A 14026-nucleotide genomic window follows, 5' to 3' on the forward strand; every position below is an offset into this window, starting at 1 on the left:
CCCAATGGCTGCCATCACACCACAGACCACAGACTGATAAAACACGTCAGCGGTGATACACCTGGTCGATAAACTCAAGCTGTAGACTGAATGTTTTATTACCTTTCTTGTTAGGTTTTCGTGTTCGTTTGTTTGTTTGTGTTTGTGTGTATGACGTTGTGTGTTTGTGTGTGTGCCGGAAAGACTGTATGTGTGTGTGTGTGTGTGTGTGTGTGTGTGTGTGTGTGTGTGTTTCTGAACAGCATAATAAGAAATGATACTTAATTTGTTGGTAGAAGTTGGCAAGATGAATAAATGATTCCATTATGTTCCCCTGGCGGCTTTCCGCGGCGATGCAGCGGAATTCTTTTCTTGCTATCTCTTGGTCTGGTGTACATATGTGGCAGTGCGAAGGAGAGACGACCTGGTCCCTGTCCAAGGCAGAGTTATCCTCGTAACATTGATCTAGTCCTGCTGTGAGAAGGCGAGGGCAGCCTGATACTCAAACTAGAACTGCGACGTTCAAACCGATGTTTGAAAGGAATTTAGTATCAAAACCTGTCCTAGAAAAAAGTTTTTCGCACAAACTAAATCCTTTTCTCGTGGTACATTTTATCACGATCTTTTCTTATTGGCAACATTTTAACAACCAGTTCTACTGTTCCACCTCTGTCATTGCTGTCTGTGACGCAGACAGATGTGTCGGGTCACGCGGTCTTTGTCCTGTATGGAACCCTGCAACCAAACGACTGGTAATGATCTTGAAGTGAATATTGAACTTTAACATCACCAGCAGAGATTTGTACCAGGTGTTTGGAGATAGGGCAAGGCCGTAATCAGGTACAGGCAGCCAACTGAAGGTTTCCTAGAATTCTAAGGCTAAAGTTGACAAGTCGTTGAGATCATTTTTGCCTTTGCCAAGAAGTTTAGTTTTAGGTGCGTGTGTGGACTGCGTGTGTCCAGTGCGGGTGGATCCTTATGATATTTGGTATGTGAGTAAAGGTCGAGAAAACTAAGGTCAAGTTCAATAATGGGCCTGAAAGAGGCTTTCTACGGTACTGTAGCAGAACGTCTAGTTTTGATATTAGCATCCGGATCTATCTGGTATTCTGGACATATACTGGACTCCATGTATGAATGTTAGATACAAATAGCTTTTGAATTATGTAGGATAGCTGGAAAAGAGATAGTCTGAACAGATATTCATACTGGGCCGAAATTGCGGAAAAGCTCAAAAGTTACAGCCAAACCTTAACCCCGGCGATCATTTTCCATTGTAGGAAGTTGCAACGCAACAGCGTTCAAAGATCTTCGAAATGAAACTGTAGGTTCTTTTCAGCACACAGTAATTGGGGGAGGGGGATGTGGGGTTTGGACCGTTTGGTATCTCAAGTTGCTGTCATGATAAATATGTCTACGCATTTCTCCAAAAGGGGCAGCCTCGTCTGCCCCGGCACCTGCCAAATGGGACTCCCCGGGCTAGCAAGGACGGTCGTCAACTTTTAATGAGGGATTGTACGTTATTGAAAGGAGGGGTGTCCAGAATTACGAATGCGTAATCAATAGATTCGGCGGCGCAATATACTAGTAATATATTCCTCAGATCATGGGATGGCGTCTAGTCTAGCGGGGGAAAGGTGACCATCCCAAAAGTCATAGCAACACACATCCCACAGCACACATCCCAGATGGCAGACTGTGGCCAACAAGCATATAACGTTAAACCTGTACGACTTTGCAACAGGTGGTAACGTTACAACTTGGTAAGTAAATGTTCTTTTTTCTTGAATTTTTTAAAAGATTTTATGACTTTCGTAACTTGTGTATACAGTGTGGGACTGGTGTGCCATAGATGTCAATCATTACTTGAAATATTGAATCCAAACTACAGTGTTTTCCTGCAAACGCTATTGAATGATGGTATGGTATTGCTTGTGCATCAGAAAACAAAAATGCACCGTGCGTATAACATGATATCATGTCTCTGCGTCCCTGTGATATTTAACTTGACTATAAATTGCAGTACATTCTAAGTCCCGACTGAGTCATTGACAAAACTATTCGGGGAGTAGTTGGAAAACTGTTGATTGTTATTCTGTCCACGCCAAATTGCATTTCTATTGTCCTTGTCAGCAGGGCTAGCTATTTGTAATACACCGGCTACCCGGGTAGAACTGCGCGTGCTTAACAGTCAAACCAAGAAATGAATAAGATGTTATGCTAAATAGATAAAATGTTGTGCCAAAAAGCAGTTACTCAAGCAACTAGATATGATGGTTAGACGTTTTAGATAGCATCAGTGACACTGACGATAGATAGTGGATGACGAAAGATAGAGGATGCTATCTGAAACGTCTGACCGTTTCCAAAATCATTTCCAGTTGCTTGACTACATGCTTTTTGACATATCTTATTACCTGGGTCAGGCTGGATGTATAACCTTCATCAACGTAAATAATAAATCATTGTTGTATAAAGTCAAAAGGCGTATACACAATGATTACTCTGTATATATATATCATGCTCGATAGTTTTATCCACAAAGACTGAAGTTGAAAGAAATAAGACATCAAGCTAAAAGAAAATTTAGAGTCAAACCTCAGAGAAAGTTCATCTGCGTTGGCAGAAGTCATTCCGGAACAAGTTGAACCATAATTTGTGTTGGAAATCACAGTTTAACTTTGATCCAGAAGAATCAATGTAATTTACCGTTCTTCTTTACAAACCACCCTCTGCATCGAACAAAACATAAACACTGTACAAAGTACATACGAACTTCTCTTCTGTTGTTTTGTCTTGCCTTTGTCGGTCTAGCGTAACAAATCCCTGCCTTCTTCTCAGCACTCCTGAATCCAAGTTGATTCGTAGAAATTATTGATACATGCCATATTTCTCATTCAAAGCTCGATACTAAATGATATTACAATTGTAGGTCATTCTTATTCTGATAGAGTTGTTCAATTCATATTTGTATCAGTTGGTATCTTATATGACTACCACTTATTTCAAACAGTTGAGATTAGTAACTAAGGTGTATATACGGTGATCGATTTTCTTAGGTTGTGGAAGGAAAGAAATGGAAACAAAACTGAACACTGAAGAACAAAACGTGTTGGTTTCTCCGTAGGTCAGGGCCGTTTGGATCGTCGGTATCTCCGCCAAGCTGGATCACACTCAGTCACACTCCCCTTCGTCACACGCTGAAAATATAAAACAAGATTCGGGTGTTAGAAGCCACAATTAGTGATGGGTGCTATCGTCTAGATCATACGGTAGTCTGAATATTGGTAACTTACATGTGAAGACCTGCAAACTGGCACAGGCGTGACATTGACTTCGGACCTGGCAGCAGTTGCAATATACAGCAGCATATGCATGTGCCCCCTCCTCCTTCGGGCAGTATTGACCATGGTAAAATCCTAATTGATATCAGCCCTACAACTTCGACTGATTGGGCTACAGCAATGCTCTGATAATCCCCCGACTACCCTCCAGATAATCGTAAACGATCATTGGATAAACTTAAAGTGGGCGATATAACTTTTGCAATGTATCTCTGGGTGTTTGTTTAACAATTCATAGCCTTTGCAACTTTATTTTCCACTTTCTTTGACTTTCATCTGTGGCAATCATCCCGGAACCATTCCCATCATACATCTATACATATATAGTGGACAGAACCAGTACGAACCCTGGCAGAACTCCTTGGTGGGATCAGGTAAGTAGCCATCAGGACAGGTGACCACGCACGTACCGTACCTGCAACGGAACGTCAACGTTGTCGTAAAATAAAATAAAAAGTAGGTAAAGGTAGTCTCATAGCTCGTTATTTATTGAGACGGTGGGACACCGAATGTCTAGCCAGGAATCGAACCAGTAACCTCTCGCATGATCTCGTGTCTGCTGGCCTAGCCACCCGACCATTCGACGATATATGTGTCTTAACGTAATGATAATAAATAATGATAATAAAGAAGTGACTAAAAGCTGTTTATAGTGTGAAATAGTAAGAAGTGTGAGTTATATTCAGTGGAATGTCCCTCTTACTTTGAACGGGCACAGCTGCCATCCACGAAGTGCGCGATGAATCCCTGCATGCACTGGAAACAGCCGTACTCATAGTGGCACTGGCTCTGCACACAGTGGTCCGGGCATTCTGTAGGGACACACAAGTCAAGTCAAGTTTATTGCACAACGATTATAACAGGTACAATGTATGGCAAATAACGTATACCTATCTACATCTAATCTAACATAATAGAAAATATGGCGGCATAGTGTATTTCACATTGTTAAAGCACTACTTCTCTTTTGCATAGCATTATATATACTAAACGTTATAGGCCTAGGTGGACAGATATGGGGTCGGGACATAATAGAAGCACACAGCACGACACGATTACTAGGGATGCGGTCACGGTCAGAAGCTGAATACTCTCCAAGTAGAGGCCTTTTGGCTCCCAATGTTTTTTTACAAGCTTGTTCTCCCGGTATTTTTGTCATCTCTAATTTGTGCTGTTTTCTTCGTGACAGACATTTGATTTGTTATTATACTATTAGATAGCTTCATTTATGTCACGATAGTTAATTATACTAGTAACCATCCAGCACCGCCATATTACCCCAAACCAGTCAGAGCTCCCATTTCTTTTCCAACATTCTTCTCTGCTTTGACAGTCTTTGATATCCACGGAGGATACAGGACTCTGTCATGCTGGACAGAAATTTGTGGAAATCCTGGTGTCACCTGTAGATCTCAGAGGATAAGAGGTGACAAGGACCCCTCCCCCCTTCACACACACCTGATGAAGTTAGCTAGGTTAGGTTCTGGTTTGGTCCGACTTTCTTGTTTGTTAGCGCCGACAACAGCCTAACCTCTTCTCGGAGATTATAAGTTACACACCAATGGAGACACATGTTGAAGGCGTCAGTTGTATGTACAAGTGACAGGGCATAGATGAACCATTGATAACAGGTCACCTGTGGGTTCGTTATCTTTGCGTGCAGAATGTAAGCCCTTGTCAGGGCTTCTTTCCAAGTTATGTCCGTACATTGGACCTTGTTGTTGGACATTTGCTTTGATAGATATGCTGCTTTCTGACGTTCCAGTCAACCCCCGGAACTCCTGACTCCTGACTTCCCATTAATTAACCATTTAGCTCACTAATGGATTTCCGATTTCTCGTCTTGAAAAAGGTGAGTGCACGTCACCATGGTCATTTTTCAAGCCGTTACATTGTCCACTTTGAAGTCACAGCTCTTAAAATCACACTTTTTGTCTGCTAGTTGTCGGAATCACGTGCACAAAGGTACAGGGCGTGTGTGTAGTCTTGGCTGGGATCCCAGGCGTGACCTCATTGGTCTGCAATGGCCCATGCCCCTCATGACCCGGGGGCCCGTGTCCTTTAATGGCCCTTGAGGTAAGAAGACAAGACCAGGTGAAAATATGCTACGTCTAGGGACTATCGAAGATTGAAAATGAATGCACCCGCTGGAACCCTCATTCGGTTACATGACTAAAACTTTTCCCGTTTGAAGTTTGAGGCCCACACCTTGTGAAGTCAAGAGAAACCCAGTTAAACACCTGCTTTCACTCAGAAGCCTGCCACTTGGTGCGATCTATCGGCAGACAGGGGTTTCGCGCCCCAGCTGCGCGTTAAGTCTCTGGGAATGCCAGTGCAGCCAGGGATCTGTTCTATATAGGATAGAAATGCCAATGAACCTTCACTCATGCAAGCTAACTGAGTGTTAAACACTGTTCTACAATGGTCTTTCATTATGAGACATTCATTTTTCATCATTATTTTTGAGTGGGTGGGTTGAGGTGTTATGGGGTGGGGTGGGGTGGGCTAGTAGTGTAATGGGCTAGTGGTGGACAACGCACACAGGTCAGAAATGACATTGAATTGAACTTGGTTAGCGACCCAAACTGCAAACTCTAGAATTTCTACCTGGCCAAAGAACCCAACTCTGCTCTACTCTACTCTACGCCACACTTCTATACTATACTTCACTATACTATACTAGAGTACTCCATTTAATCACGAGACAACGTTAGCAGCGATGCTTTTGCTTCTATGGCACACTGTCAATGACCCGAAGGCAGCAGTCATGGCTGGTGTGCTGCGCCATATCAGACCTCCTCAGGTATTTATCAACGTTGCGCGGACGTCTCGACAGATTAGTCCCAAGACGGGGCAGGTGTTCGTAATGTTAGTAGAGTAAGAAAGCACGGTTGGAAGGGGCTACAGAAGATTGAGTAGCCTCCTTTGCAGGCTCTAGCTAGGTGTCTGGCTTTTTTTCTAACGGCATATCAGTTCTATTGCTCCCAGTTTCTATTGCATCTGACTCGTTGATCCCAACCGTCGTACTGCCGCAGTCTCCAAGCAGAGTTCGGCTCCAGCTGTTTTTGACGTGTTTTAGGCGTTTTTGTCGGGGTTTCTATATAACGTTATGTGGATATTGCAATTTGAACAAAAGATATGACGAACGCCATTTTGTTATTGAATGTAGAGTTGTTTCCATATTTAATACACTTAAGTAATGTAGAAAACTTCATATTCCCAATAGTAGTAGTAGTAGTTCATATTCCCAATACAACTAGACAAACCTTCCATCATAAAACATATCTCTTCTTTTATCTTCACTACAAATGAAAGGCAATAAGTTGAATTAATGTTTGTTTAATGAAATTGTTTTACTTTTGGCAGTGAAACCAAAGCAAATGAAGCAACGGAATTCGTCTGAATGAGTATGACAGTTGCGTTAGATTTTGCGGGCAGCCAAACGTCTTATTTTGTTCAGTATTTCCTGAAATATAACGCAAGAACTTCGTAGAAGCCAAAAGGATGTGGATGAATTCTCTCACGCCAACACAGTTGGACCTTGACTTGCGTCCATCATTCTTTTTACAGCCAAACTTTTCTGAGTAACTTCCGTTGGCTGCGGAGTCCTTAGTCTCCACATGACCCTTCTACGGACTGAAAAAAATCACGAAATAGAGTGGATATGTTGCCAACGACGTTTGCCAACTATAGGGGGACATATCTGCGGGCGGCTGTGCACTCCTATGGGTGGTCAACTTCTTTGGCAACATTTACGTACATATCCCCCTATTTTGGCCAATATCTAAAATAGTTTTCACTCCCTCTGGAGAAGTCTAGTGGAATATTTCCAGGCGCAAGTTTCTCCATTTTCACACCAGTCACGACCCGTTTATTAGTTACCCATCGAATAATGTACAAGAATGGCAATGGCCGTGGCAAGATACCAAAAAGCAGATCTAAATTTTTTTCTAGGTGAAACAGGTACAAAAATCTGGAACTTGTAAGAATGAAAAAAAGCCATTAGTCACTATATGTATGTTAACTAGGTAGGGACTTTTGCGATTCTACCGGTAGAGATCACGATTTGCGATAGGCCCTTCTCGTTATGCAGTCGACAGAGATCGCACCCAGGACCTGTTCCAACACAATCGGTGACTCTATCAGTAGAGATCCCGTGATCGGATTCTATATGTAGACAGAGACTGTGGTCACGATCCCTGTCGAACTTCCCCGAATCTGCTAGATCGCAGAGTCTCTACTGACATATACAACAAACCTCCGTAGAAGTCGAACGCCTCCGTCACCAAGGCCAGCGACAGCAATGCTGTCACCAGCAAGACAGCCGTCAGACGCATGCTGTCCGTATGGGCTGCCCTGAAGATGGAAAACTGGGCCAAAATCTGAAGCCTTCGCCTCAAAATCAACAAAGCTCCGTCCCTTGTGGGAATACTCTCCTTCTCTCCACGGCTTTTTCTGCCGCGTACTAGTATCTAAGCCAGGACCTTCATTTGTCTTGACTGCCTGAAGGACCTATTGTATTGACAGACAATGCCTGACCAACAGCAATGTACAGGTCACAATGAATGAATAAATAATGAACGTTCAAATTCAACGGTTGCTGAGTTTTCTGTGGACTATTTTCTGGTATCCAACTTAGCACGTGAGACTATACAAAACTTAACACAAAGTTTTGAAGATTGATTTATTATACGCAATAAAAAATGTTCTTTTGTCAGATTGTCCCGCGACCCGAATCGGCAAACAAACACTGATTCATGTTTCTTCCGTTCGTTGATAGGTCTGAAGACATTACGAACGTAACAGTTACACGCAACGGCGTTTGTACAGGGATTATAGAGAACAATCACTACCAAAACATCATTATAGAGTTGGACGGGCCTTTCAGTGGTCCTTGGTGCCCTTGGTGACACGGTACACAGAAAGTAAAGTTTGTTCAGGGTACGAATTGACTGACCTGGGTGCACTTGAATGTTTTTGAAAGTTTGAATTGATTACATATTTCTACACATACAGTGTAGAAATTCTGGATGTCTTTTAAGAAGTCACTTTGGCATGAAAAAATGGGAGTAATTTCTTTGGAATGTGGCTGAACCCATATTGAACCTGCTTCAAAACAAATTACTTTATGTACTTTCACAAAAATGATATTAACTTCTTTTCGCTCTCACTCTGTGTGAGAGTGTGCGTTTTTCGTGTCTACGGTGTGTGTGTGTGTGTTTGTTTATGTGTGGGTGTATGTATGTGTGTGCGTACGTGCGTGTGTGCGTGTGTGACAGTGTGTGTGTGTGTATGTGTGTGTTTGTTTGTGTTAGTGTGTGTGTGCGGTGTTAGATGTGTGTGTGCTTGTGTGTCTTTGAATGCGTGGGTATAACTGTTTGTTTCTTATGCGCATGTGTGAGTGTGTGTCTGTCTCTGCGTCTATGTGCCTCCGAGACCCAACCACACCATGAATCTTGTTCTCGCATCACCACAAACTGCACTCAGTAGATTTGAATGGATTTGATCAGAGATTTGATCAAGGGTTGGATTTAATATGAATGGTGACATTTTCATGAGGTTTGGCATTGAAATAGCTTTGCTATTGAGGTAAGTTAAGTTAAAATATACCTAGGACATCTAAGGTAGGAACATAGGTACCTTTAAAGGATTTTGCGGTGCACGGTGTAGAAGCCCCATTCAGCGATGTTTGAAAAAATTGCAGTTGATTCCTTGTGCAATTTATTAAACAGTGCCCCACATTGGGATGTTTGTTAACTGGGATGCTTGTTAAGTGAAAAATGATTTCATGCTGAGCAAAAAGCTGCTTTATAAAAGCAGTAATTTTTTTCATGGTATTACTCCAAGACTTCTGTTCTGCTCAAATCAGATCACGTAGCGCTCGCCTGCGGTGGCATTGTTGTTGCCGTTTGCCAGCGCTCCCCATCTTGATGACGTCAGCACAAGTCAGCCCCAGGAATGAATAGTAGCGGTAAAGGCAGGATCTGACTCAACCTTTCAGGCGAAAATCGCCGACGTTTTCCTCTTCTTTTTGACGTTTTATGGGTTCCTGACCAAGCTACAAGCCATGGCCAGAGATACAGAAGTGAGCTGCTTGGTCAAGTACCTGGTTTTTGGCTTCAACGTGATATTTTGGGTGAGTACAAATACGAACATCGAAAACATATTTTCAACCTCCTTCGCATAGTGTGTTGTGTGTTATGATGTGTTTAGTGACCCGCTGTAAGTTCAGTTTTTGCGTTGTAGGTTTTGTTTCCGCGATGTTGTGTCCCCGTCTTCACGATACATGGCTAAACAGCATTATTTTGTACCAGAAGACGTAGTTACTCATCCATAACTACAACAATTTTTACGTGTAAACTGCATTTCTGCGTTAAAAAATGATTAATTTTTGCTAGAGCCCTTTGAAGGTGGTTGGGGGGGGGGGTGATATTTATATGTAAGAAATGGGATCAATGGGATTTGAAAATGCCTGGAGTTTTAAGGCAGACAATTTCCTTAAGGAGCCAGGAGTCACGACGGTAAACAGCGTGGGTGTGTTATAAATGTTTATGGTCCTTGCCCAAGAGCAGGACTCATAAATTATTATTTGGAAGGATGTGTTATGGTTGCAGCTGTACCAAATAATTTTGATGATCATTTAACTTCGGGAAGCGTAAAGGAAAGAAGTTAACATGTGAAAAAAAATTCTTTGTTAGATTTCAGGACGTTTTACCGCAATGAAAATTTACCATCAATTTGGTATTGTGGATTATATACATATACCTTCAACCAACTGACTGTCATAACTCAAAATTGCATTGCAGACGAAGGAGATTTGAAATCCTTGTTTCAGATAGCAAACAGATAGACCACCATGCCCTGATCCTAATCATAAATGGATCGTCCTTGTTGCATCTTGGCGGCAAAGAGGCTTGGTACCCTTTGTTCTTGTTTTGTAGCTTTGACAGTTGTTGTAGCTTTAATGATTACCACAGCTATATGCTAAACGAATCAAGATGGAATTAGAGCATGTTAAGTCATTTCCATCCTCATCAGTTGTAAAGCAAGAAAGACTTAATCCCTGCCCCACAAATACTGTCTGAACCTAAATTCGACCTCATAAGCTTGCTTAGACTTATACTCGAGCTGAAAAGTATGATACCGAAAACACAATGTTATCACGGAATTGCAGAAACGAATCATTGCTTAAGCCGTATAATTCCTGGAGTCAAGTGCCTGGATGGTGATGCTTCTCGGTTGTCTACTGCCGTCAGATTACAATGTGCTTGATAAAGACAGACGAGATGCTGGCATGGGCTTCAAAATTAATTCTACAGCATAATTGACGTTACTGTTGCAGCACCTTGACAAAGTGTCCCGGCACACTACATCTAGATTAGTTGACCTTTGGGCGATCCATTTTTTCTATGCGCAACACTAGGTTAAATCTTGTGGAAGTGAATGCCATATCTTGTCTGTGCAGGCATAGCTTACTGCATTTTCTTGATTACAAAGTACGCACTTTCTAGTTTTTTTTTTTACACTTTTCAAAATTCGAAAGGAGCTTCAACTTCAAGTTGTCACCAAAGTTGGGTGCATACTTTTTTCAAGTTTATTGCTCAGATGAATAAAAAGGGGACGTCAAACACATTGTTTTCATGTACTGTAGAATACATGTATTTGCTTATGATTAAAATGTACCTCTGCTACACTGAAAAATTTGAGCAATTTTGTGGCAAGCGATTCGCAAGTTTTATAACTACGCACAAGTTTGCAGAGATGAAGCCAAAAACAAATATTTTTACAAATTGATTTGAAAAAAGTCCTTCATTGATGCAAAATTACCAAGGGAAAAGATAAGAAGACATCATAAAAAAATTTGAATTTATCCGGTGCCAAAACAGACAGTAATACTGCATATGTGAAATCAAAATGGAATGCTTTTATTCTATTCACATATACTTACAGTTCAGAAACAAGTATCCCTTTTGTTAGAAAATTATAATACAAGCACCCCTTCCTACTTAATCATGAATTTTCATGTTGAAAAAACTGATCAATGGTTGAACTTGATATCTAAAAATTCAACTAAAAATTCGAATTCAACTTATCTATTACATGCATGATACATATACACCCAGTATTAATCATTAAATCAATGAATGGATGAATGAAAGACCTTTATTGTATATTCATGCCTCGGCGGGCTAGGTACAGGCTGTTGATAGTATGACGTAAAAGACATATATAGGTAAGTAGAAACAACAAAATAAAAGTTAACTATACATCAACGACTTCTCGCTTCTTTGTACATGTGGATCAATGCACTGTCCTTGGTCAGCGGTGGCCATCCTCTTATCAGGTATTTTTGTATAGGGATGGAGTACCTTCACATAATCAATACATTCTGTTACCAGGACATGGAGTATGTATGGAGAATGTTTGAATTTTAATTCCAATTTTCTTTTAACTGTATTTCACTTGTAAAAACCTAGGTAGGAACAATGACTGCTTTTGTTTACATTCAGGGTATTTGATGACTGATAGGAAAAAGGACATGGGTTAGGTTACTAATTCTGATTATTTCATATTTATATATTTAGATTAGCAAATCATATTACTAATTAATGTGTAAATTAATCTTTTGCCTACTGCTTGCTTCTTGGCTACCACTGCGTCACCTTGACGTCTTCGCAATCGCTTGTATAACAAAGGCATTGCACTTAAGGAGGAATCACCTTCAAGTTGATGAATCATTCTAACTCAGCAAATGGGACATCATTCAGAATACCATTGCAAACATACAATCTCTGTCATCCTTGTTTGACAGACTGTAAAGAACATGCTCAAACATCGTGAATGACAAAGCTGCATGTCCTTGTTACTGTAAATTTATCAACTTTTGCTACATGGTCTTGATTTACAGTAGAAAAGAAATGGGGGCTTCCATCGTGTTTTGAATTTGCAGTTGAAACAGTGTGGTACAGTAGTCACAAGGGAGACATATTCATGGTGTCATGAATGTGCGGTGGAGAGATTGCCACAACAACTGTGAAAATGAAAACGGTGAAAAAGTTTCAAGATATACTGTTGTGACTTTTTGCCCATACTCTCTCCTGGGTTCCACTTTGTATTCAAGTTTACCAGCCAATCAAGAACATGTTTTATTTGTTCACACCATACAGCATCAGTCTTCATGCCTTCAATGTTACAGTATACAGAAATGGCTATCATAACATTTTGCAGAGATTGTCTTCTTGAAACTGAAAGGATGGCAGACATTTTTATAAGTTACATATAAAAGATGCTATATCATAGTATATGGCATATATAATTTGTAAGTCATATATCTTACGGATCCCTGACAGTAATGCTTTTTTGTCAGTGTACGTGTAAATGACAGGTACTTCCTTGTACAAGTCAGTGACCTTTATCATTATTGCTTGAACAGAATACACTTCATTTGATTTATTCAAACATAACATCTCTTCACATCCTCTTCTTTGTATCATTCAACTTTTTATGCTGGCAATAGATGCAAAAGTACTCTAGAAGCCAATATTATACCTAAGATTGTACCTCATTTCTGAGGCACATAGTTTTCTGCTCTGCTTAGACCAAGATAAGAGTTTGTTCATCTTTGTATGTGGATGTTCTCCTCTTAATAGTTTAAGGTTGTAGGGTTTGTTGTTTATCTGAATCCAACACCTGTGCCCAATCAGGCATTTACTTCCTTCTGTGAAGCCTTGGTGATTCATTTGAGCCGTCAGGTACAAGTGGTGCCAGGTACGCTCCAGCACACCTGTGTGTGTTTTTGACAAGTAACAAAACATTACCTGGAAGACATCTAGGTAATAAGATATGCAAGATATCACTTACTCAAGCAACTGGACAGGTTACAGGTAGCATTCCCTACCTTTCATCAGTGACAGAAATTGTTTTATTTTGGAATTACCTGGAGTAGTTAAATTTTGCATGTAACCTACATATAGCCTTTTAGTATGTGGCCTGTTTGCATCATTTTGCCTTTCAATTTTCCATGACAATAGAACTACATGTATTGCCATTTTACTAACTCCACGGTCTTATATAATATATTTGAATTGTCATTTTGGTGTTTGATAATCAAAAGATGGACATTTCAAGACATGATTTATATTGGAAGTTGTAAGCTGATATTGTTGAGGTTTTCCAGACTAAGACTTGATATCCCCAAAAGAAAATAGAGAAATACAAAAAGCCTGCCTTTGAAATACAGCACTGATAGCTTTCACTTTTATCATCCCATGCAAATCTTGTTGGAAAGATCATTTTTGTCATCCATTGAATGAAGTCATGAATTCCCTAGTTGGCATTAAATGAACAATTTTATGTGTGTCTTAACGAGTAACTGTTGCTCTACGCATGGGCCAGACGTGTTTGCTAACCATCACCCATGTGACCTTGTTCGGCAGCAGCCACAAATGAAGTTCCATTACCAACCGTTATGGTTTCTCCATTCATACCCTCATTTTAGGGGCTGGAGATTAATTTCTGGGACAGGCACACTGATGGCATGTGCCTCATTGAAAAATGGAGGTGCACAGAAAAAACATTTGGTGCACAACATGATATATAACCTGAAATGTCAGCAAAGCTTATATTGCAAACTTAATACTTCCCTACATAACTTCTGAAAGTCTGTTATAGCTAATTTAGAAATTGTAAACAAATTAATAATG

The 14026-nt window shown here is 40.6% G+C and overlaps 1 protein-coding gene and 1 long non-coding RNA gene across 4 annotated transcripts in view; one reads left to right on the top strand and one right to left on the bottom strand.

Moving 5' to 3' along the window:
• Window positions 1–2493: 2493 nt before the first annotated feature.
• Window positions 2494–7799, bottom strand: LOC118412493. Its single transcript, XR_004830774.1, has 4 exons — window positions 7582–7799; window positions 4027–4135; window positions 3671–3738; window positions 2494–3179 (listed from the first exon to the last, which is right to left on the bottom strand). It is a non-coding gene; the product is annotated as an uncharacterized LOC118412493 (long non-coding RNA).
• Window positions 7800–9250: 1451 nt separating this feature from the next.
• Window positions 9251–14026, top strand: part of LOC118411321 (tetraspanin-5-like) — a 27926-nt gene continuing 23150 nt past the window's right edge. For 2 of the 3 annotated variants that reach the window (XM_035813524.1, XM_035813525.1), the window contains exon 1: window positions 9251–9459. In XM_035813524.1, the coding sequence (XP_035669417.1) occupies window positions 9391–9459 (69 nt within the window). In that variant the 5' untranslated portion in view covers window positions 9251–9390. The remainder of the gene's footprint in view (window positions 9460–14026) is intronic. The other variant, XM_035813523.1, reaches the window with a different exon arrangement.

Source organism: Branchiostoma floridae, chromosome 3 (assembly GCF_000003815.2).
Source record: "Branchiostoma floridae strain S238N-H82 chromosome 3, Bfl_VNyyK, whole genome shotgun sequence".
Taxonomy (NCBI): domain Eukaryota; kingdom Metazoa; phylum Chordata; class Leptocardii; order Amphioxiformes; family Branchiostomatidae; genus Branchiostoma; species Branchiostoma floridae.